General features: G+C 41.8%; 1 protein-coding gene across 2 annotated transcripts; it reads left to right on the forward strand.

The window, feature by feature from the left end:
• Positions 1–1,838: 1,838 nt before the first annotated feature.
• LOC115175593 (mannosyl-oligosaccharide 1,2-alpha-mannosidase IA) lies at positions 1,839–26,164 on the forward strand. Of its 2 annotated transcripts, XM_029734944.1 has the most exons (12): positions 1,839–2,606; positions 4,744–4,840; positions 5,017–5,132; positions 5,495–5,575; positions 8,018–8,112; positions 11,428–11,551; positions 11,729–11,822; positions 11,971–12,086; positions 12,365–12,584; positions 23,211–23,383; positions 25,117–25,232; positions 25,577–26,164. In XM_029734944.1, exons 1-12 carry the CDS (start codon positions 2,076–2,078, stop codon positions 25,713–25,715), a joined length of 1,902 nt encoding a protein of 633 aa, XP_029590804.1. In that variant the 5' UTR covers positions 1,839–2,075; the 3' UTR covers positions 25,716–26,164. The 2 variants fall into 2 exon arrangements, 1 of the variants encoding a protein (XP_029590804.1); XR_003872064.1 differs by lacking the exon at positions 23,211–23,383 and having other exon boundaries at positions 25,577–25,708.
• The last annotated feature ends 307 nt before the right edge of the window (positions 26,165–26,471 follow it).

Consider the following 26,471-nt stretch of genomic DNA (forward strand, 5'->3'; position numbering starts at 1 on the left):
TATATTTTTCCATAGGCATTAGAGAAAATGTTGCAGTTTTAAAGCAAGTTTGCTGCAATTCTACACTTTTTGCCATGGGGTAAAGATTTTGCAATTGTATTACTATACTGAACAAAATATAAATGCACCATGCAAAATTCATTGATTTTACTGAGTTACAATTCATATGAGGAAATCAGTCAATTGAAATAAATTCATTAGGCCCTAATCTATTGATTTCCCATGATTGGGAATACAGATATGCATCTGTTGGTCACAGATACCTTAAAAAATGGGTCTCACAATGGGACCTCAGGATCTCGTCGCGTTTTTTTTGTGCATTCAAATTGCCATTGCTAAAATGCAATTGTGTTCATTGTCCATAGCTTATGCCTGCCATTACCATATCCCCACTGTCACCATGGGGGCACTCTGTTCACAAAGTTCACGTCAGCAAACTGCTCACCCACATGACGCCATACATGTGGTCTGCGGTTGTGAGGCCGGTTGGACGTACTGCCAAATTCTCCAAAACTATGTTGGAGGCGGCTTATGGTAGAGAAATTAACATTAAATTATCTGGCAACAGCTCTGGTGGACATTCCTGCAGTCAGCATGCCAATTGCACGCTTCCTCAAAACTTGAAACATCTGTGGCATTGTGTTGTGTGACAAAACTGCACATTTTAGAGTGACCTTTTATTGTCCCCAGCACAAGCTGCACCTGTGTAATGATCATGCTTTTTAATCAGGTCCTTGATATGCCACACCTGTCAGCTGGATGGATTATCTTGGCAAAGGAGAAATGCTCACTAAAAGAAATGTAAACAAATTTGTGCACAAAATGTGAGAGAAATAAGCTTTTTGTGCATACGGAACATTTCTGGGATCTTTTATTTCAACTCATGAAACATGGGACCAACTCTTCACATGTTGTGTTTATATTGTTGTTCACTGTAACTTCATGCAATTCTACTCGTTTTGCCATGGGGTGGAGAGAAAGACTCATAGCTGTCATCGCTGCTAAAGGTGCTTCTACAAAGTATTGACTTAGGGGTGTGAATACTTATGTAAATGTAATATTTCTGTATTTCATTTTCAATACATTTGCAAAAATGTCCAAAACATGTTTGCACTTTGTCATTATGGGGTAGTGTGTGTAGATGTGTGAGAAAAATCTATATATTTGAATTCAGGCTGTAACAACAAAATGTGGAATAAGTCAAGGGGTTTGAATACTTTCTGAACGCACTGTATGCCCCCAATGCAATTATGCAGTCTAATACAACCACAGTGGGATTTGAACTGTTTTTATACTGTTTCTCAAATTAATTGTGTATATTTTAAAGTTATATAACAACATTCCATTGTTATTTAGCATTCTCTAGTCCAAATATGGAGCCCAGCTGGGCTCCCCGCTTGTGCCATCAAATCCCTGCAACTTATCCAGAACGCTGCAGCCACCCTGGTCTTCAACCTTCCCAAGTTCTCCCATGTCAGCCCACTCCCCTGCACACTCCACTGGCTTCCAGTCGAAGCTTGCTTCCACTACAAGACCTGAGAGTCCCTGCCCATCTTCTCAAAGCATGTGAAACCCTACCTCTTCAGAGTATCTTAAATACTATGCCTGTGCTATGTGCTTGTCCCACCTAGTTATCCTAAGATGAATGCCCTAACTTTAAGTCGCTCTGGATAAGAGCGTCTGCTAAATGACTAAAATGTAAAATTATTACACTATTTGTATCCGTTCATCAGTTTCAATTGGGGACTTTCATTTTGAAGCCGAACCGCAAATTCCAGTATTGTGGCTCATCCTTATTGTGGCTAGCTTCACACAGGTACTGTACAGTATCAGAATTCTGAACATGCTTGAGTGAACGAGACCTGATTAAGAATGGCTCGTGCGTTCATAAAATCGCTATGACGGACGAGTGGATGTTATCGCCATACTCTGGGAAGATTTAACGTTGGAATTCTACTCAAACTAAATAAGTTCAATTATTTTCTTTATGTTGTAACGGCCACGAGGGAAAATGTAAGGAGACAACAATTGACTTTATCAACAATGTAGCTGTTGTGTTGGCAAACTGAGACGAGATGATTTTCAAAACGCTCGCAGGTAAAACTTCATTCGTGGGGCTTCGTTTACCGCAGACATTTCTATTCTTACTGTTTCTCGGAAGTCTGGGATTTGGAGCTTTGTTCTTTTTGCCTGAAACATCTCGTTTGAAACGTATTTTTCAACATAATTCGGACAACTCGGCGGTTATCACCGACTCTATGAATGGACAAAGTGCACAGCCCAGCTCACCCATTGGATATGGGCTCATTGGATCCGCTCAGTTCGGTATTGGAGTGCTACGTATACAATCACAACTCTCATCTTCAAATGGAAAACAGACAAATAATAACAAGGAAAGTAGTCAAGAAACAGCTTCAATAGAACATACGTCTGAAGGTGACGCTGCAGACAACAAGGTGAATACAAGGGGCGTGGTGGTATCGAGTCGCGCGCGCTCACCTGTGAGAGTGAAGTTGAGGAATTGTATGCTGAAACCGCCATATGGCACAAATTATGGAAAACCTAGTGATCCTGAATCTCTGCAGCGTCGGGAGAAAGTAAAAGAGGTAAGTGGTGGTGATAGGCCTATGCATTGCCATATGGTATCATAATAGGATAGGATAACGCGTTGCTACAGACAGGTTTATGTGGAGAAGGCAGGAGGACAATACTAGCTTGAGCAATCAATGTCTTTGAGCAAATAACTGTTAATGGCAACAACATGCTTGAGGCTGTAGGTCTACTCAATGATTCACACTTTTAAGTTAATTAGGATCTATTGTGAATTTTATACTAAATAGCCTGGATTCAAGCACAGCCCCCAGACTGAAAACGATAAGGTTTCTCCTCACTGTTGCCCATGAGGGAATGCAGTTGGCATCTTTTTAAAAGCCAGACAAATTCATCAGCAGGCTGCATATCTCCAGGTCAATAATGGAGCTGCATGGTAAGTGTGTGGGTTGGCAGAGGTGGGGTGCAGGGGTCATAAAGCCTACTGTACAGATCTCTTGAGGTAATGCTGATTGATTGGCAGGGCTGCTCCAGTCGTCCAGACACTGGGTTTCTGTCCCAAATGGTAACCTATTCCCTACATAGTTCACTACTTTTGACCAGAGCCCTATGAGTAGTAGTGCACTATATAGGGGATAGGGTGCCATTTAGGATGCACAGTGCACCTCATTGTTCTGGGGCACAGGCTCCTGACTGTCGAACATGATGATTCTCCTGACTCCCAACAGTCACATCCGCTGTTCACCTTTACCTGACACTACTTATTACAAACGTCTCCAAAGCCACACACACACACACACACAGCAACTAGGGGGGTGAATATTCCCACACACAACGTACAGTAGCTTCTTTCATTCAAACAGCGAATAGAGATATATTATTTACCCGGCAAGCTATTTGCAAAGCCCATGACTGTAGAGCAGCTGTAGACTGTGAGTGATCTATGTTGCTATTCAGCCACGATTCTCCTGAATGAAACAGAAGCTTTTATTCTTTTGATCTGTTTTTCATAACTGGGCTACTTACAGTCAAACAGAAGCTTTCTTTCATAGAAATAGAGGCTCAAAACTTCAGAAAGCTATTACAGTATCATATCAGTTAAGAATTGTACTGCCAGAGATTGGTCTAACTTGGGTTCTTGTTCATTTCTTGGCAAGGAGAATGTGACTTATCTTTGGCCTCATTTGGATATTCATTGTGCGGAAGTATAAAATGACATTGACACGGCTGCAACAAAGCCAAGCAAGCTTGAATGTCAAACTAAAACCCCTTCAATTTTTATACAAGATCTTTCTTTCTTCCTAATGTTCTGATCAATGGACGCTCCGTGTCATTTCAAAACCTCTGGAGGGGAAATGGGGCCATCTGATACTTTATTGAAGGCAGATGACTCAGAGGTGCCAAAGATCCCATCCAGAATAGGTCATCTTGATTACAAAGGTCAACCCCAAGGCTTTTCCCGGTGAAAGACCATGAATAGGCCTACCTGTCTTCCTCACTGGTACTGCTGTTTTGATGAATAACGCAACACATAATCTCCAAAGTTCATCTCTCCCTGTTCTCTCCACCTGTCTCACACATTGTCCTATCACCACAAAAGCCAGAGCCAGTGTCAACAGAACTACAGTCTTTTTCTTTTTTTTGTTCTCTTTTTCTTTCCCTAACACAGTTACCGACAGTTACCTCAAGATAACTGCTAATCTATGCCAAGAGGTAATAAGAAACAAACTGATATACAGTTACTGCTTATTGCGACTCACTGTTGGTAGATTGTTGACAAGGACTGCAGGCAGAGGAGTTGTTTAATGGAGTAGGTTATTAGCTCTTGAGATATAAACAGACCCCATGGTGAGAGAAGTTAATTTGGCAAAATTAGATGCATATTACGATAATAGAATGTGTAAGCCATTATATGCATAAGCCATGTGAATAAGTAGGCTGAGGAGATGGATGGATGTTGGTTGTTACTAATGTTACTGGTGGTTCCAGAAGGAGCCCTCGGATCACAGAAATGTGATGCTTGAATGACCTCATCCTATTGCAATGATATAATTTCATGGAGATTATGAAACGACTGCAATGAGCTGTTCAATTTTGATATTAAAACTAATTAAAGGTTTTCATCTGTTTGTTTATCACTAGAACTAGTATACTTATTTCACTGAGATTCTACCACATGTATTTTTATTTCAGATGATGAAGTTTGCTTGGGACAACTATAAGCGCTACGCATGGGGGGAGAATGAGCTGCGACCACTCTCCAGGAATGGCAATGATGGCAGGACATTTGGTGAGTAAATGGCTCCCTGGACGTACTATATGGCATACCAGTACCCTGCTTCTGAACATACTCTATCTACATGGAAGTTTATAAACTAATGTCTGCAGTTAATGGCTCTGCAGTGCAGTCCATAGCAGTTAATGTTTCTAGTCTGCAGTAGAGTCCATTGTGTGTTGGTGTCACAGGTGGGTTAAGAGGTGCCTCTATCGTGGACTCTCTGGATACCCTCTACATTATGGGGCTTGGTGAAGAGTACCAGGAGGCCAAGGAGTGGGTGGAGAACAACCTGAACCTCAATGTAGTAAGTGGGTCATTTTTCCCTTATTACAAATAATTCATGTTGTCAGTGGGGCTATACATAGGCCACTTTAAATCTAATCCAGCTGTTTAAATCTAATCCAGAACAGCGTGCAGACAGGTTAGAGTTGGATAGGGACGTCACTCTGAGAATGGTGGACCTGCATATCAATCATGGTTCAGGCAGGGAGATTATGCCCGCTGTGAAGAAAATGAAATACATCCTTAAATAACCCTGGAGCCAAACCTCCGACAGCTCGTCAGACACAATAGAAAGTATCCCTCGTCTGTAATGAAAAGCGCTCTCGCTCTCTCTCTCTCTCTCTCGCTCTCGCTCTCGCTCTCGCTCTCTCTCTCTCCACACAGGGTGGAGAGGCGTCTCTGTTTGAAGTGAATATCCGCTACGTGGGTGGCCTGCTGTCTGCCTACTACCTAACAGGAGAGGAGGTGAGATCCATCCATCATAGTTTATTCCTCACATTTCTACATTGCTTAACAGCGGTATTACTCAGGTATAATGTCTCCCACCGTTATATGAGGCCTAAAGATATCTGTCTTCCGGAAAACAGCTCTACATCCTCTTGCCTGATAATGCGGCCGTTCAAATGAATGACCTAGAATCAAAGAGAACCACCATCACATCCTTGGTTGATGTGTGCAGTTGTCAAAAGTTATATATCCTATAATTCATCGATCACGGACAGATTAGAGAATTCCATTAATACTTCACACATCACTGAAATGATGTAGGTTGATTGAGTTCTGGAATTTATCCACAATCAAGGCATTCTTTTTCGGAACTAAGCAGGCTCTGTCGTAGAATGATTCCATTGCAGTTGATCCATTGTGGGGATGGTCAGTTATCACAGCTGGGAACAGGATCAAGAACCAGACTATGAAGTAATTGTCACGTCCTGACCAGTATAGGGGTTATTTGTATTTGTAGGTTGGTCAGGACGTGGCAGAGGGTATTTGTTTTATGTGGTTTGGGGTGTGTGTGTTGTATTTAAAGGGGGTTTGATTTGTTAGTTCTGGGTTTTTGGGCACTGTTCTATCTTAGTGTATTTCTATGTTCTGTCTAGTCTTTTGTATTTCTATGTTTTGTTTATTGGGGTTGGACTCTCAATTGGAGGCAGGTGTTTTCTAGTTGCCTCTGATTGAGAGTCCTATATATAGGTATGTGTTTTGTTTTGTAGTTTGTGGGAGATTGTTCTGTGTATAGCCTTGCGCCTTACCAGCCTGTATATAGTCGTTGTGTTTCCTTTGTGTACGAGTTTATTTTGGTTCTCCTTCTTCACCAAATAAAAGAAGATGAGTGCACATATTCCTGCTGCGTTTTGGTCCACTTTATCCGACGACAACCGTTACAGTAATTAAGAATACCGTTTTAGGGCTCAGTTGTGCCTTCTCTAATTAAACAGTCTTAAAATCTGGGGCTGTATGTATCAAGTGTCTCAGAGTAGGAGTGCTGATTTAGGATCAGTTTAGCCTTTTAGATCACAATGATTACGATAACATGGACGGGAGGAACCAGATCCTAGATCAGCACTCCTGCTCTGAGACATTTAACACATACAGCCCCAGGTATGACAATTGGGAGGACATTCAGCACCATGGACAGCTCCCAACAGCCTGTTTTTCTCCTTGTATGGTGATCAATTACACTGGGTGAGATTACAGTATATTTTCAGATTACCATGGCAACATGACTACCAGTATTACCTTCCTCTGCCAGAGCACTTTTCTTCACAAGGTTGTGCTCTCAGTTCTTGATGTGATTACAGGCTGTGCAATTTCAAGGAAACTTGTTCAAGCCTTAAATAATTGTAAAGAGAGAGCTGTATTATCTTGATACAGTCGTTTCAGAAATGAAAGAAAACATAACATACTCATCACAGTACCGGTTTCATTATATCCTGCAGAGTGTTTTCTCAGACTTTTATATTGAGGGTTAATCAAGACTGCTTGTTGGTGGTTGCTGGCTGCTTTGTTCACAAACAGAGGCAGTAATTGGTTTTAAAAGAATGCATCATTTCAGATAGACAGAACACTGCTACAGGCACAATGTGTCCCAAGCTCTTCTTTGACTCCAACTTTGGCTTTACTTTGGTGAAATTCTTTCTTTTAGCTGCATGTCATATTTTGTACGTTTGTCAAGCTGTGCCTGTGGATTTATACAGGTTGTGTATCATTAGATAATACTTATGTGGTCCACCTGGATACTAGGGCTGGGATGATACCAGTATTGAGATATTTGTTAGTATTGTGGTATGGAAACAAAACACGAAGAGGGATTTAATGTTAAAAACAAACATCATTATGTTGTCATCCAGAGTCACTTGTATTTATTTTCTAAACTATAGAAGACAATATTTTACATAAAGCAGGTTTTAAAGGACCAAAGAGTTTGGTCTTCTTTGTGTTTTTATTTTTGCTATGGAAAAAATAGTGTAATACTGGTATTGTCACAGCCCTACTGGATACAACAAGGAGAGTCATTAGGCACCTTTCCTTTGGGGACATGCAGGACAGGAAACAATAAATGGGACACCAACTTTGCCACAGCTGTTATTAACACTCCCTGAAAAGTGATACACTGACAATGTCATTTCAGCATAGAAGTGCTTGAACTAGATGCAGTCTACAAAAGATGAACTACAACGAAGACTACAACACTCCTCCCCTTTCCTTGTCCCTTGCCAAACCCCACCCGCAACCAGACAGACACTGAGAAGAGGGATAGAAGAGGGCACGAAGCCCTGAGCTGTCCCATAAAGTCACACATCTACTACTTTAGATGAACTGAACTGAGCTGTCTCCACCGAACTGAACTGACTTAACTGAACTGATTTAACTGGACTGAACTGAACAGCTCTCTTGTCTCTCCAGGTGTTTAAAAGGAAAGTGGTGGAGCTGGGGAGAAATCTGTTACCTGCCTTCAACACTCCCACAGGCATACCACATGGAGTTGTCATCCTGGCTGGGTGGGTAGCATTTCCTAGTTGGGTATTTAATACCTCTTCTGCTGGAGCAGGGTCGTCTTCACTGAAACAATGTACGTAAACTGACACATTGTAGCTATGCTGTTGTAGGTAGCGTAATTCTTGGACTGTAAATAGATTGCAGGACTATATATCGTGATCTAATTAGTTGCAGCGTGTCATCATGCGTTACACTTGATGAACTCTGGATTTATCTAATCCCGGTAATACTATTAAAACCACAGTGGAAAAGACATTTGGAGAGAGAGAGGGAATCCATCCTGTTCATTTTTACTCAAAATGCATTTTCACTGCAGAAGTGAGAGTCATTATATTCAGTTTTGCCTGATGGCCCAGCTCTCCTTCCTAGTCCCTAGGGAAAGTAAGTGTGAAGTGAATGAGAAGTGTGAAGCAATCTGCCATGGCCATTAGAGGGAGGGTAAACTAAGCTGGTGCTCCTGGCAGCCTGTCAGCTTCCCTCTCCCCAGCTGTCAATCAATGGCTTATCTGGGATCGATGTGTCAGGTGTCTGGGAATGACAGAGGCTCAGAGTGGGGGAAGATCAACATCCCCCTCCTCCATATCTAAATATAGAATATTATGGAAGTGAATGAGGAACAGGTCTGGGTAGAAGAGAAAGACTAACAGGTCAGGATCTGCTCCTAATCTATAGCAGAATAGACTCTTGTCATCATGATTATTCTCCAGGTTCTTTTATCAGAAAGACAAAATAATATTTCAGACATGAACCGTGCTGTCTGCTGACAACTGGACAAAAAGAAGGATATCTAAGACACAACTATAGATTGTCTCAGCCTATAATGGTAATTCTATCCAATCAATGCTTTTCTGTCACAACAAGTACTTATCCGCCTAGCCAATCAAGGCTTGTCACAGTTAAAAATGATTATTCTGTGTGATCAAAGCTGGTTAGAGCTTACCACATATAATTCTGTCTGACTACAGGTATCTCCAATAACACTGTGAAATAATAAGCCTGTGAAATTACTCATTTTAGGGCAACACACTGATATTTCCGCCATGTGCATTAGAGAGCATGACAGCCAGCACCTTTGCAGAAGAGCAGAGGAAATGATACATTACTACATAAATATTACATAGCCAGTTTGAGTTGAATGTAAGTTATTCAGCTAACCATGGTGCAAATTACGGGGGAGTCGGGGGCTCAGCTCCCCTGAATGAGACGTTAACTCCCCTAAATGCAACAAAAGTCCAACTTTGGGGAGGGTCTTGAAATAATGTCAATTTAACACGTTTCCTATTTGTTTAGAATGCAGTGGTAAATATGTTTTACATTGGAATATTTTATTTTCATATTTACCAATGAAACGAATACCCCCCACCTATGGTTTAAAAAAATGTATTTCTATGTGGCGGTGCTGTCCATCCAGTAGTGCTGAATTTCGGCCTCAGCTGACCCCCTTTATGTGTAGATGTTCCTTTGTACTTCCTCATTTTCGACATTTGTTTGCCATGCGACTTTGTTAAAAATAGCCTTTATTCCAATGCATTTGATTTATCCGTTGATTTATCATTGTTTGCTTTTGTCGTTCAGCTGTTTGGAGCTCTCGTTGTTTTGTTTTTCAGATGCGCGAGGGTACTGGTGATCTCTGCATCAGAAGTAACAGACCATTTTATTTAGCTTCATTATGTTCTATCAATATTTGTTTTCATTCCTCGATCAGATGATGATGATGATGGTCAACAATATCACATAGGCTTACATTATTTTAGGATTTGTGTGCTCATGAGATCTGTTTTCACAGCGAAACATCATGAAATGTTACGTAGGTGTAGTTACACTTACAGTGCATTTTCAGATATCTCCAAGATCAATGATTCGTACAGGTTTTAGGTTCAATGTTCTAATTCAATTGTTAAATGCTTAACAATGATAAATAACACTGTTATAAATGTCATTAATGTAAGGAAAGAAAGGTAGTGTTTTATGTCACATGATCTTTGAAGTCTCCCAAGCATTAACTCATGAATTATGGACAACTCATGAACTATAGTGTAAAAAAGATTCAAGTAACTTATTGTTATGAATGTAGGCTATTCTGCGTGTGTTGATGTCTTTAAAATTGCCTTGGCTGAGAGGGTAGGCTATCGGCATTGGTGTAGGCCTCCTAGTGGAGAGTAAACGCAAGTAAATGCCGTTTACCCACCTTTAAAAAATGTTTACAAAAATAATGCATTGAAAGTATAGGGAGAGTTACTTTTTTTTTTACCGCGACCAGCAATCAGAGTTTACCCACCAATTTTTTTTTTACCGCAACATCACTGGCTACCAGTAGGCCTACATATATTTGAGGTTCATGGTAATACACATTGTAGCCTAGTCTAGTAAAAGTTGACAGTGTGTGTTAGGGTGACCATCCTGTTTTTCCCAGGACAGTTTCAGCCCCATTTCAGGTGTCCCAACTACAAAAAAATATAAATTTGTCAGCAAGACGCATCAATTAATGTAGACCTAATCAATGGCCATCACTGAATGACATTAGACACACTTTTTGGTGTTTTGTAACAGATGTCTATTTCCATTCATCAAATGCCATGCAGTTTGAATGCTGTAATTATTTTGGAGTGGACGAACATGCCTACCTTTTTGAAGTGATTTGTTTGACAATCAGATTAAAATATCATGACTGGTTGTGTTCATGCCACATTAAAAGGAAATTCATTTTTACCGTTTAAATGACCTCTTTATTATTAGGCCTATATTTAATTTAAAAAATACAGAGACCCTGGGATGTCATGGTGTAATTCAGCTAACCGAACAGTATTAGCAACTTAACCCTTACATTTCAACAAATGTAGAATTTGCAAATTGTGAGGATCATTGTGTTCATAAAATTCTGAATGTGCCCAATGCATAATGTATGTGTTATTGCTGGTACAACTTCTACAGGTAAATGTTACATTTCTCTTGCCTGGCTACCCAGACTCCTTGCACCGGCCAAACGCTACGCTGCGCCCACAGACTTTTCCGGAATGGTTCTGGATCCGAGTACCTCCCCGACCCTTCACCGAATGTGAACAAGTTCGGGACTGTCTGATTGGTCCAGAAACAGAATGGGTTGGGCTAGAGCCAGAACACACGGGGGCGGTTTGAATAATCGTAATTGGCTTTGATACTCTGATTGGTTGGAGGCGATCCAATCGCTCCTCATCACCACAAACAACTTCAATGATGGCTGTCTCAGACTAAAGTATGTAGCAAACGACAAAGCAGCGGAAGAATTTAGTGTGAGTCATCAGGCTAGCATTTCTCTCTCATGTCTGTTCCTGTGTTAGTGATTCCAGGAGGTCGTCCGGAGGGGATTTAGGGAGGAGCAGTGTTCTAGCAGAGTTTGGAACCCTGCATCTAGAGTTTGTTCATCTGTCAGAACTCACCAATGATTCCATTTATACCGAGAAGGTGAGTGCTGTAACTCCACAAGCTTCACATATAATGCTTTTGTTTTCAAGTCTTTAAAATCAGATGTAATGTGAAAAGAACACGTGCTTAGAAAGAATAACCCATATTGAGCTCAACTGTTAAATAAATTAACTTGTTTTTTGTCTCTCTCGCTCTCTTACTTCTCTACACCCTCAGGTTATGAATATTAGGAAACACCTGAACCAACTGGACAAGCCACGTGGCCTCTACCCAAACGCTCTCAACCCAGTCAGTGGGAATTGGGAACAGCGTAAGTCACCATCTGACTATTGAGTGATTGCAGTCCTTCATTAAACTAAGAGGGATTACATTGTTCTTTGATGTTATTGTCCTGTCTGAAACCAGCCACTTGTGTTATATGGCATGGCAGATCATGCGTTATTGCTTATCTTTTTCAGATTATGTCTCCATTGGGGCCCTTGGTGACAGCTTCTACGAGTATCTAATAAAATCCTACCTGATGTCAGACAGGACAGATGAAGTTGCTAAAAGAATGTACTATGCTGCACTGGAGGTACACATACAGTCTATGGTTGCATGCTATAACCACATTATGCTATAGCAGAATAGCAATAGGTGAAGCGTGAGAACAAGAACAGAACCATAGAACAGAGCACGAAAAGGGAAAGAGAGATTGCGAAAAGAGGCAAAGACATTTGATGAAAAATATATATATATATTTTTATTAATATCAATTTACCAACATTTCTGAAAATGGATATATCGCATTTTGGAATGAAACTCTTCACATGTTGTTTACTAATGATACCCATCTACTGTACACTGCTTTAGGCCATAGAGAATAACCTAGTCCAGAGGTCTCCTGGGGGGCTGATCTACGTGGCTGAGTGGAGAGGGGGTATCCTGGACCACAGGATGGGTCACCTGGCCTGCTTCTCTGGAGGGATGATCGGGATCGGGGCTGAACACGGCAGTCCAGAGACCAGGCAGCACCAACTGGACCTGGCTGCTAACATCACCCATACCTGCCACGAGTCCTACAGACGTACACGTAGGAACACACATTATATATATATATATATATATATATATATATATATATACTCAAAACCCAGTTCAAAGCCCAATCAGATGCCTTACAGGGTGTGTAATTGACATGCTGTCATGGCATATTCACAATTCATTAATTAAAGTCTGAACCGTTTTTACTATAGGGCCCCACAAAGAGGATGGATTCAAAATGAATCGCCATTAGTTAATGCTTTTTTAATCAAGGTGTTTTTATTTGGCTTTTCAGTATTTTACAGGCGAAGGGCGAAAACAAACAACGAATCCTCTACCACTCTCAATCCTATGCTCCAACAAAGCCCCACCCCCAACCAGATATGGCATTACATCATTAGTTATTGCTTGACAGGTTTAATAGTTAGTCACCTGTAAAGGTGTTAACAGTAAGAATCCACTAAAAGGATGGACTAATGATGAATTACCATTAGTTAATACTTAACAAGCTTTCCTAAATAGCATGATCAATAACAAAACAATAACAATGTCACATCTCTTACATAACATTAACTAGCATTACACATTTTATTCAATTTAATTGCCTTAGATATTTACATGACACAATTAAGTAATATGGGAACTTATGTAGAGATTAAGTTAGAGATTTCAGAAAATGTTTGAGGGACATTCATATTGCCATTGTATGTGAAAAGGTGTCACTCTGATCTCTCTGAAGGCCTGTGTAGTTGTCACCCTGATCTCTCTGAAGGCCTGTGTAGTTGTCACCCTGGTCTTTCTGAAGGCCTGTGTAGTTGTCACCCTGATCTCTCTGAAGGCCTGTGTAGTTGTCACCCTGGTCTCTCTGAAGGCATGTGTAGTTGTCACCCTGGTCTCTCTGAAGGCCTGTGTAGTTGTCACCCTGATCTCTCTGAAGGCCTGTGTAGTTGTCACCCTGATCTCTCTGAAGGCCTGTGTAGTTGTCACCCTGATCTCTCTGAAGGCCTATGTAGTTGTCACCCTGATCTCTCTGAAGGCCTGTGTACTTCTCACCCTGGTCTCTCTGAAGGCCTGTGTATTTGTCACCCTGGTCTCTCTGAAGGCCTGTGTAGTTGTCACCCTGATCTCTCTGAAGGCCTGTGTAGTTGTCACCCTGGTCTCTCTGAAGGCCTGTGTAGTTGTCACCCTGATTTCTCTGAAGGCCTGTGTAGTTGTCACCCTGGTCTCTCTGAAGGCCTGTGTAGTTGTCACCCTGATTTCTCTGAAGGCCTGTGTAGTTGTCACCCTGGTCTCTCTGAAGGCCTGTGTAGTTGTCACCCTGATCTCTCTGAAGGCCTGTGTAGTTGTCACCCTGATCTCTCTGAAGGCCTGTGTAGTTGTCACCCTGATCTCTCTGAAGGCCTGTGTAGTTGTCACCCTGGTCTCTCTGAAGGCCTGTGTAGTTGTCACCCTGATCTCTCTGAAGGCCTGTGTAGTTGTCACCCTGATCTCTCTGAAGGCCTGTGTAGTTGTCACCCTGATCTCTCTGAAGGCCTGTGTAGTTGTCACCCTGATCTCTCTGAAGGCCTGTGTAGTTGTCACCCTGATCTCTCTGAAGGCCTGTGTAGTTGTCACCCTGATCTCTCTGAAGGCCTGTGTAGTTGTCACCCTGTATGTCATCATACTCATCAGGGTCTGCGAAGATGTTGTCAAGGGTTTCATAAATAGAGGCTCTGGTCCTCACACTCACATCTGACAGCACTTTCTCCTCTGACATCACGTCCTATTCTATCACTTCCTTCTCTGACATCACTTCCTGCTTCTCCTCTTCAGTGTACAGTAGATGAGAACTGAAGCTTTAGCAGCCAGGGCAACGCCCACAGAAGCCAGTACAGAACGCAAAACAGACACTGCGAAGACACACCTATGTTAAGGTCCAAGAGGGTAGAGTTCTGAGCTCCTATCTTGTTCTCAGCCATACAGTAGTACTGGATCATGTCTCCCAGACTGACACTTATGTACTGTTCTCTTCCTTCTCCTGTCTGGTCGACTCTCACTTCAGTCCCATTGCTCATGTACCACGTTTAAGACGTCACTGGTGGGTTGGCATCACTGCTGCAGCTCAGAGTCACGGACTGCCCTCCTCTATTTCACCACTGACTGACACTGAAGTGTTCTTGGGGCCATATTTCACAATAAGTGTACCTCCAATGGGAGATTCTCAAGGCCTCTTACAATAGAGAAGTAGCTGCCTGAATGCCCTTTTCTGACTGCCTGTAGAAACATGACCTTGGACTTGGACTAATGGTATCCCAGCAGTTACCAAGGAGACATGCAGGAGAGTGAAGATCCTCACATCCTTTTACAGCACAGGAGTAACTGCCTGCTTCCTCACTGCGGACTGGGTCTTGGTACAGGTTGATGTTCAGGGTTTGGTAAATGTTGCCCATTCTTGTACCAGATGTAGCCCCAAATGTCATGAAGCCACTCAAAACGTCTGTAATACCCTTTCGTCATCTGTGAAGTCTTCGGGAATGGTCTTGTCCTTCCATTTCTTATTGTTGCCATAGTTAAACCTGACTAAGTCACCTGTCCGCAAAAAGTCAGCATCAGGGAAATTGTAGTTCATGTTCACTGACGAACCCTCTTAAGGCACAAACTTCCTTCTCATTGCAAATCACTGCATCTACATTCGACAGACTGGCTATAAAGAGGAACAGTCCTGCAAACATGCTTCTTGCCAAAGTGACGGGCATCAGTTAGAATGTGAAAGGGAGATCCTCCAATACCTACCAACTTACTGGCAGTGCAGTTGAAACAAAGTGTTAGTTTGAGAATGTGTCTTAATACCTAATGGAAGCCAAGCTTCAGTTTCTGATACAGATCTGATTTCCTTTTAAAGTGTGTTTATCAAGATGCATAACTCATAGGGTGGACATTGAGGCTATAATGAGTTATATATTCATAGGTCCACATAAAAATCAATGTACAGTGCATTCAAATCAAATCAAACTTTATTTGCCACATGCGCCGAATACAACAAGTGTAGACTTTACCGTGAAATGCTAACTTACAAGCTTTTAACCAACAGCGCAGTTCAAGAAGAAGAAAATATTTACCAAGTAGACTAAAATAAAAAGTAATAATAAAAAGTAACACAATAAGAATAAGGAGGCTATATACAGAGTCAGTGTGCAGGGGTACAGGCTGGTTGAGGTAATCTGTACATGTAGGTGGGGGCGAAGTGACTATGCATAGGTAACAAACAAACAGGGAGTAGCAGCAGTGTACAGGGGGGGGGGGGGGGGGGGGGGATCTTGTCCGGTGGTGATTTTTATGAATTGTTCAACATTCTAATGGCTTGGGGGTAGAAGCTGTTGAGGAGCCTTTTGGTCCAAGCGCTCTGGTACCGGAGCGCTTGGGTGACTGGAGTCTCTGACAATTTTATGGGCTTTCCTCTGACACCGCCTATTACATAGGTCCTGGATGGCAGGAAGTTTGGCCCCAGTAATGTACTGGGCCATTCGCACTACCCTCTGTAGCGCCTTATGGTCAGATGCCGAGCAGTTGCCATTCCAGGCTTTGATGCAACCGATCAGGATGCTCTCGATGGTGCAGCTGTAGAAACTTTTGAGGATCTGGGGGCCCATGCCAAATCTTTTCAGGCTCCTGAGGGGGAAAAGGTTTTGTTGTGCCCTCTTTACGACTGTCTTGGTATGTTTGGACCATGATAGATCGTTGGTGATGTGGACACCAAGGAACTTGAAACTCTCGACCCGCTCCACTACAGCCTTGTCGATGTTAATGGGGGCCTGTTCGGCCTGCCTTTTCCTGTAGTCCACGATCAGCTCCTTTGTCTTGCTCACATTGAGGGAGAGGTTGTTGTCCTGGCACCACACTGCCAGTTCTCTGACCTCTTCCCTATTGGCCGTCTCATCATTGTTGGTGATCAGGCCTACCACTGTTGTGTCGTCAGCAAACTTAATGATGGTGTTGGAGTCGTGTTCGGCCACGCAGTCGTGGGTGAACAGGGAATACAGGAGGGGACTAAGTACACACCCCAAAGGGGGCCCCGGTATTAGCCTGTTATGGACAGGAGTTCCGTGAGCGGAACCCCTAGCCAACAGCCAATGTAATAGCAGGGCGCGAAATACAACATTTTCTCAAACATACAACTATTATACACCATTTTAAAGATAAGAGTCTCCTTAATCCAACCACAGTGTCCGATTTCAAAAAGGCTTTACGGCAAAAGCAAAACATTAGATTATGTTAGGACATCAACTTCACAAGAAAAACCACACAGCAATTTTCCAAGCAAGGAGAGGCATCACAAAAACCAGAAATACAGCTAAAATGAATCACTAACCTTTGACAATCTTCATCAGATGACACTCCCAGGACTCAATGTTAGACAATACATGTATGTTTTGTTAGATAAAGTTCATATTTATATCCCAAAAAAACATTTTACATTGGCGCGTGATGTTCAGAAAATGTATTGCCACCCAAAACTTCCGTTGAATGAGCACATCAATTTACCAAAATACTTATCATAAACGTTGATAAACTTTAAAACAGTTATTGAAAGAATTATAGATACACTTCTCCTTAATGCAACCGCTGTGTCAGATTTTAAAATAGCTTTACGGCGAAAGCACATTTTTCAACATTCTGAGTACAGAGCTCAGCCATCAAAGCAAGCTATACAGTTACCCGCCAAGTTCTGGCTTCCCTTACCTTTGCTGATCTTCGTCGGAATGCACTCCCAGGACTCCCACTTCCACAATAAATTTTATTTTTGTTTCGAAATACTCCATATTTATGTCCAAATACCTCCTTTTGTTCGCGCGTTCAGATCACTATCCAAAGGCATAACGCGTGAGCGTAAAACAAGAGACAAAAAGTCAAATAGTTCCATTACCGTTCTTAGAAACATGTCAAACGATGTTTACAATCAATCCTTAGGGTCTTTTTAACATAAAACGTTGATAATATTCCAACCAGACAATAGCGTATTCATTACAGAAGAAAAAGAAGGAGCGGCGCGCCAAACGTGCCCACGCAGTAAACAACTCACTGGTCCCAGGCAGTCCACTGATAGACTGAGCTCCTATTCTCTGCCCAGTAACAGTAGACGGATGAAACAAGTTTCTAAAGGCTGTTGACAGCCAATGGAAGCCTTAGGAAGTGCAATGTGACCCCACAGACCCTGTAGTTTCGATAGGGATTAGAAAGAAAAACTACAATCGTCAGATTTCCCGCTTCCTGGTTGGATTTTTCTCAGGTTTTTGCCTGCCATATGAGTTCTGTTATACTCACAGACATCATTCAAACAGTTTTAGAAACTTCAGAGTGTTTTCTATCCAAATCTACTAATAAAATGCAAATATTTGACTCTGGGCCCGAGTAGCAGGCAGTTTACTCTGGGCACGCTTTTCATCCGAACGTGAAAATACTGCCCCCTATCCCTAACAGGTTTTAAGGATCAGTGTGGCAGATGTGGTGTTGCCTACTCTTACCACCTGGGTGCGGCCTGTTAGGAAGTCCAGGATCCAGTTGCAGAGGGAGGTGTTTAGTCCCAGAGTCTTTAGCTTAGTGATGAGCTTCGTGGGCACTATGGTGTGAATGCTGAGCTGTAGTCAATGAACAGCATTCTCACATAGGTGTTCCTTTTGTCAAGGTGAGAAAGGGCGGTGTGGAGTGTGATTGAGATTGCATCACCTATGGATCTGTTGGGGCAGTTTGCGAGTTGGAGTGGGTCTAGGGAGTCTGGGAGGATGCTGTTGATGTGAGCCATGACCAGCCTTTCAAAGCACTTCATGGCTACCGACGTGAGTGCCACGGTGCGGTAATCATTTAGGCAGTTTAGCTCGTCTGGTAGGCTTGCGTCACTGGGCAGCTCGCGTCTGGGTTTCCCTTTGTAGTCCGTAATAGTTTTCAAGCCCTGCCACATCCGACGAGCGTCAGAGCCAGTGTAGTAGAATTCAATCTTAATCCTGTGTTGACACTTTGCTTGTTTGATGGTTCGTCTGAGGGCATAGCGGGATTTCTTCTAAGCGTCCAGATTAGTCTCCCTTTCCTTGAAAGCGACAGCTCTAGCCTTTAGCTCGATGCGGATGTTGCCTATAATCCATGGCTTCTGGTTGGGATAGTCACTGTGGGGACGACATCATTGATGCACATATTGATGAAGCCGATGACTGAGGTGGTGTATTCCTCAATGCCATTGGATGAATCCCGGAACATATTCCAGTCGGTGCTAGCAAAACAGTCATGTAGTGTTGCATCCGCATCATCTGACCACTTCTGTATTGAGTGAGTCAATGGTACTTCCTGCTTTAGTTTTTGCTTGGAAGCAGGAATCAGGAGGATAGAATTGTGGTTAGATTTGCCAAATGAAGCGAGGCGAAGAGCTTTGTATGCATCTCTGTTTGTTGAGTAAAGGAGGGCCAGGATTTTTTTCCCTGGTTACATATGTGACATGCTGGTAAAAATGTGGTAAAACTGATTTAAGTTTGCCTGCATTAAAGTCCCCGGCCACTAAGAGCGCCACTTCTGGGTGAGCATTTTCTTCTTTGCTTATGGCCTGATAGAGTTGGTTGAGAGCTGTCTTAGTGGCGGCTTCGCTTTGTGGTGGTAAATAGACAGCTACGAATAATACGGATGAGAACTCTCTTGGTAGATAGTGTGGTAAGGTACTCTTCCTCAGGCAAGCAATACCTCGAGACTTCTTTAATATTAGACATCGCGCACCAGCTGTTATTGACTAAAAGAGACACACCCCCACCCCTCGTCTTACGAGAGGTAGCGTCTCTGTTCTGCCGGTGCATGGAAAATCCCGCCAGCTCTATATTGTCTGTTTCTTTGTTCAGTTACGTCTCGGTGAAACATAAGATGTTACAGTTTTTAATGTCCTCTTGGTAGGATAATCTTATTAGTAGGTCATCAATTTTATTTTCCAACGATTGCATGTTAGCAAGGAGAATGGAAGGCATTGGGAGTTTACTCACTCGCCTCCGGCTTCTCAGAAAGATCCCCGATCTGCGTCCCCTTTTCCTGCGTCTTTTCTTCACGCAAAAGGCGTGGATCTGGGCCTGTTCCAGTGAAAGCAGGATATCCTTCTCGTCGGACTTGTTAAAGGAAAAAGTTTCTTCCAGTCCGTGGTGAGTAATCGCTTTTCTGATGTCCAGAAGTTATTTTCGGTCATAAGAGACGGTAGCAGCAATATTATGTACACAATAAGTAAAAAAATAAGTTACACAAAAGGCAAACAAAATTGCACAATTGGTTGGGAGAACGTAAAACGTCAGCCATGTTCTTCGGTGCCATCTTCGGAAAGTATTCAGACCATTGGCTTTTTCCACATTTTGTTACGTTACAGCCTTATTCTGAAATGGATTAAATAGTTTTTCCCCCTCATAAATCTATACAATACCCCATAATGACAAAGAAAAAACGTTTTTTTTTTCTAAATTTCTGCTAATTTATATAAATAAAAAAAACTGAAGTATCACATTTACATAAGTATTCAGACCCTTTACTCAGTACTTTGTTGAAGCACCTTTGGCAGTGATTACAGCCTCAAGTTTTTTTGGGTATGACTCCACAAGCTTGGCACACCAGTATTTGGGGATTTTCTCCCATTCTTCTCTGCAAATCCTCTCAAGCTCTTTCAGGTTGGATGGGGAGTGTCACTGCACAGCTATTTTCAGGTCTCTCCAGAGATGTTAGATCAGGTTCAAGTCCGGGCTCTGGCTGGGCCACTTAAGGACATTGAGACTTGTCCTGAAGCCACTCCAGCGTTGTCTTGGCTGTGTGCTTAGGGTCGTTGTCCTGTTGGAAGGTGAACCTTTGCCCAAGTCTGATGTCCTGAGCCCTCTGGAGCAGGTTTTCATCAGGGATCTCTCTGTACTTTGCTCTGTTCATCTTTCCCTCGGTCCTGACTAGTCTCCCAGTCCCTGCCGCTGCAAAACATCCCCACAGCTTGATGCTGCCACCACCATGCTTCACCATAGGGATGGTATTGGCCAGGTGATGAGCGGTGCCTGATTTCCTCCAGACGTGACGCTTGGCATTCAGGCCAAGAGTTCAATCTTGGTTTCATCGGACCAGAGAATCTTGTTTCTCATGGTCTGTGTCCTTTAGGTGCCTTTTGGCAAACTCCAAGTAGGCTGTCATGTGCCGCTTGGTGGTTCCAAACTTCTTCCAACTTCTTCCATTTAAGAATGATGGAGGCCACTCTGTTCTTGGGGACCTTCAATGCTGCAGACATTTTTTGGTACCCTTCCCCAGATCTGTGCCTCGACACAATCCTGTCTCGGAGCTTTACGGACAATTCCTTCGTTTTTGCTCTGACATGCGATGTCAACTGTAGGACCTTATATAGACAGGTTTGTGCCTTTCCAAATCATGTCCAATCAATTGATTTTACCACAGGTGGACTCCAATCAAGTTGTAGAAACATCTCAAGGATGATTAATATAAATAGGATGCACCTGAGCTCAATTTCAAGTCTTACAGCAAAGTTGTTTTGTTTTTTGATCTGCCAAAAAAAATCTGAAACCCTGTTTTCACTTTGTCGTTATGGGGTATTTTGTGTAGATTGATGGGGATTTGAAATGTTTTAAATCCATTTTAGAATATAGATGTACCGTAACAAAATGTGGAAAAAGTCAAGGGGTCTAAATACTTTCCGAATGCACTGTATACAGTACCAGTCAAAAGTTTGGACACACCTACTCATTCCAGGGTTTTTCTTTATTTTCCTATTTTCTACATTGTAGAATAATAGTGAAGACATCAAAACTATGAAATAACACATATGGAATCATGTAGTAATTAAAAAGTGTTAAATCCAAATATATTTTAAATTTGAGATTCTTCAAAGTAGCTACCCTTTGCCTTGATGACAGTTTTGCACACTCTTGACATTCTTTCAACCAGCTTCATGAGGTAGTCACCTGGAATGCATTTCATTTAACAGATGTGCCTTGTTAAAAGATAATTTGTGGAATTGCTTTCCTTCTTAATGCGTTTCAGCCATTCAGTTGTGTTGTGACAAGGTAGGGGTGGTATACAGAAGATAGCCCTATTTAGTAAAAGACCAAGTCCATGTTATGGCAAGAACAGTTTAAGTAAGCAAAGAGAAATGACAGTCCATCATTTCTTTGTCAATCCGGAAAATGTCAAGAACTTTGAAAGTTTCTTCAAGTGCAGTCGCAAAAACCATCAAGCGCTATGATGAAACTGGATCGCATGAGAACCGCCACAGGAAAAGAAGACCCAGAGTTACCTCTGCTGCAGAGGATAAGTTCATTAGAGTTAACTGCACCTCAGATTGAAGCCCATATAAATGCTTCACAGAGTTCAAGTAACAGACCCATCACAATATCAACTGTTCAGAGGAGACTGCGTGAATCGGGCCTTCATGGTCAAATTTCTGCAAAGTAACCACAACTAAAGGACACCAATAAGAAGAAGAGACTTGCTTGGACCAAGAAACACAAGCAATGGACATTAGATTGGTGAAAATCTGTCCTTTGTTCTGATGAGTCGAAGTGTGAGATTTTTGGTTCCAGCCGCCGTGTCTTTGTGAGACGCAGAGTAGGTGAAAGGATGATCTCATGTGTGGTTCCCACCGTGAAGCATGGATGAGGAGGTGTGATGGTGTGGGGGTGCTTTGCAGGTGACACTCAGCGATTTATTTAGAATTCAAGGCACACTTAGCCAGCATGGCAACCACAGCATTCTTCAGCGATATGCCATCCCATATGGTTTGCGCTTAGTTCAACTATCATTTGTTTTTCAATGGAACAATGACCCAAAACACACCTCCAGGCTGTGTAAGGGCTATTTGACCAAGGAGAGTGATGGAGTGCTGCATCAGATGACCTGGCCTCCACAATCACCTGAACTCAACCCAATTATGATGGTTTGGGATGAGTTGGAGGAAAAAGCAGCCAACAAGTGCTCACCATATGTGGGAACTCCTTCAAGGCTGTTGGAAAAGCACTCCAGGTGAAGATGGATGAGAGAATGCCAACGGTGTGCAAAGCTGACATCAAGGCAAAGGGTGGATACTTTGAAGAATATACAATATATTTTGATTTGTTTAACACCTTTTTGGTTACTACATGATTCCATATGTGTTATTTCATAGCTTTGATGTCTTCTATTATTCCACAATGTAGAAAATAGTCCAAATAAAGAAAAACCCTTTAATGAGTAGGTGTGTCCAAACTTTTGACTGGTACTGTGTTTACAGATAAGCATATGGGTAGCCTGTAGACATCTAAAGTAGAAGTATATTTATATAAGTATAAAGTATTATAAGAGCATCTGCAAGTAGTTGCAGGGAATAAAGTTAACCTGTAAGATTGTAGGACCTGAGTAGGGTGTGATCTAGCTGTAACGCTCCCTTCTCTAGGTACATACTGCCCAGGGATTGAACCCCGGTCTCAATCCCTGAGTGTAGCACCTTGGCAGAAACAATTGTAATCATACAGCTTTCTCTCTAATATGACTATTCTCCAGCATATTACATAATTATGCACAATAATAAAATATTAAATATGCACAATATGACAAATATTAAATATATGCATATCCAGTGTTTTTTAATCAGGTGCTGGAGATCAAACAATATGTTTAGCATAGTGCATTGTCATTTCTAATCCAACCTAAAATCCAACAGCCACTAAACTGGGCCCAGAGGTGTTCCGGTTTGATGATGGAGCGGAGGCCACAGCACCCAGAGTAAACGAAAGGCATTACATCCTGAGGCCAGAGGTCGTGGAGAGCTACATGTACATGTGGAGACTGACCCATGACCCCAAGTACAGAGAGTGGGGCTGGGAGGCTCTGGAGGTGAGGCCATATATTTACAGTGCCTTCGGAACGTATTCGGAGCCCTTGACTTTTTCCACATTTTGTTACATTCCAGCCTTATTCTAAAATTGATTAAATTGTTTTTTCCCCTCATCAATCTACACACACTAACCCATAATGACAATGCAATAACAGTTTTTTTGAATATTTTGCTAATTTATTAAAAGTAAAAAAATATATATATATTACATTTTACATACACTCCCGTTCAAAAGTTTGGCGTCACTTAGAAATGTCCTTGATTTTGAAAGAAAAGCAAACAAAATTGTCCATTTAAAAGAACATCAAATTGATCAGAAATACAGTGAAGACATTGTTACTGTTGTACATGACTATTGTAGCTGGAAAAGGCGGAATTTTTATGGAATATCTACATAGGCGTATAGAGGCCCTTTATCAGCATCCATCACTCTTGTGTTCCAACGGCACGTTGTGTTAGCTAATCCAAGTTTATCATTTTAAAAGGCTAATTGATCATTAGAAAACCCTTTTGCAATTATGTTAGCACAGCTGAAAACTTGTCCTGATTAAAGAAGCAATAAAACTGACCTTCTTTAGACAAGTTGAGTATCTGTAGCATCAACATTTGTGGGTTCGATTACAGGCTCAGAATGGCCAGAAACAAATAACTTTCTTCTGAAACTCGTCAGTTTATTCTTGTTCTGAGAAATGAAGGCTATTCCATGCGAGAAATGGCCAAGAAATGGAATATCTCGTACAACGCTGTGTACTACTCCCTTAACAGAACAGCGCAAACTGGCTCTAACCAGAATAGAAAGAGGAGTGGGAGGCCCCGGTGCACAACTGAGCAAGTGGAACAAGTACATTAGAGTGTCTACTTTGAGAAAGACGCCTCACAAGTTCTCAACTGGCAGCTTCATTAAATAGTACCCGCAAAACACCAGTCTCAACGTCAACAGTGTAGAGGCAACTCTGGGATGCTGGCCTTCTGGGCAGAGTTGCAAAGAACAAGCCATATCTCAGACTGGCCAATAAAAAGAAAAGATTAAGATTGGCAAAAGAACACAGACACTGGACAGAGATATGGCTTTTTCTTGTTTTGGTACCCTTCTCCAGATCTGTGCCTCGACACAATCCTGTCTCGGCGCTCTACGGAGAATTCCTACGACGTCATGGCTTGGTTTTTGCTCTGACATACACTGTCAACTGTGGGACCTTATATAGACAGGTGTGTGCCTTTCCAAATCATGTCCAATCAATTGAATTTCCCACAGGTGGACTCCAATGAAGTTGTAGAAGCATCTCAAGGATGATCAATGGAAACAGGATGCACCTGAGCTCATAGCAAAGGGTCTGAATAGTTATGTAAATAAGGTATTTCTGTTGTTTATTTGTAATACATTTGCAAAAAAAACAAAAACCTGTTTTCGCTTTGTCATTATGGGATATTGTGTGTAGATTGCTGAGGGAATTTTTAAGCCATTTTAGAATAAGGCTGTAACATAACAAAATATGGGAAAAGTCAAAGGGTCTGAATACTTTCCGAAGGCACTGTATATCAATGATAAATACATTACAATAAATTGACCTATGATCCTGTGATACATTTCCTTTCAGCCCATTTTGATACTGTAGTCCTATGTGTGATTACCCTAAAATAACTTAACCATAAAACCAACTACATGTAAAATGGAAATGTTAGTCTGATTCTTGCGGTTAGTTAAAGATGGGATTGTACTTTTATTTTACAGGCTCTGGAGCGACACTGTCGACTTGCCACAGGGTACTCTGGTATCATTGATGTCTACGGCCATATAATTCAACACGACAACCTACAGCAGAGTTTCTTTCTGGCAGAAACACTCAAGTGAGTGAAGGAAAAGATACAAGCATCGTGTGTGTTATCTTTGTCATTTCTCCTTGTTTTTCATTAGCAATAACCATAACATTATTTTACAGTTTGTCATCTCTGTCCGTTTTTACTTTGTCTCTGTCTATATATCTCATCTTAATTGTGTTTTCCTGTCCTCCCTTCTCTATCTTCATATTTTCTCTGCGCTTTACACTAGCAATAACCATAAGATAACGCTATTGTACATTTATTGTATAAAGTTTGTAATATATGTCAGTGTTTGCTTCCTTTTGTACCTAATTTTAATAGTGTTTTCCTCTCCTCCTCTCTGTCATCTCTCTCTCTCTGGTGTGTTACAGGTATCTGTACCTGCTGTTCTCTGACGACGATCTCCTGCCTCTGAAGGACTGGGTGTTTAACACAGAAGCACACCCTCTACCTGTCATCCCCAGGAACTGCTCTCAGGAGAGAGGACACAGACCCAATTGGACTCATTGACAGGCTTATAGGGCTCCTTTTGAAATGGACCATATATGGTGTATGTTCATTGTCAGGCTTAGCTCCAGTGTTTGGCCCAAACATTTTGCCTTTATGTTTCCATCTCTGAGGCCTGGCCCCAAAAAATCCCTAAGAAATGATTGGGGGCCCCCTTTCTGGCCCTAGTCACTTTGATCAAACTGCAGGAGATGGATGGTCAGTGAGACACATATCTCTGTGGATACTGTTGAACTGATTTTGTCTCACTGTGAAAGCTGTTGTTGTTTCTGTGAATCATCAGAAACCAACAATGATTATATATATCTACTTCTTTGCCTCTGTGAGGGAAATTCCCATATCACAGGGAATAAGCTGAACATCAGCTGTCTGAGTGTCAATATTTATTTGTGATACATCCATTGTGCATTAAATCTGTCTGCTATGATAAAAAAAATATTGTTTTTTCAGTGTAGGATTTTCTGTCCATGCCAGTTATTTTTATTATCAGATAATTTCACTAATTGGAAGTCGCTCTGGATAAGAGTGTCTGGTTAAGGACTAAGATATAAATGTCAATATTTCTGATGGATTTCAGCACTTCTCTGACTCACGATGCAAAACACTCCTCGTCGATCAATTTTTATCCTGAACGCGATCCATGGCTTGGAAATTGATTTATAGAAAGCTGCAGTCCCAGGAGAAAGAGGGAAATTATTCATGAGGTCCAAAAAGTGAACAGAGAGCTTACTGAAAATGATTACATGCTCACAACTACCA

The sequence above is a fragment of the Salmo trutta genome, chromosome 36 (genome assembly GCF_901001165.1).
Source record: "Salmo trutta chromosome 36, fSalTru1.1, whole genome shotgun sequence".
Taxonomy (NCBI): domain Eukaryota; kingdom Metazoa; phylum Chordata; class Actinopteri; order Salmoniformes; family Salmonidae; genus Salmo; species Salmo trutta.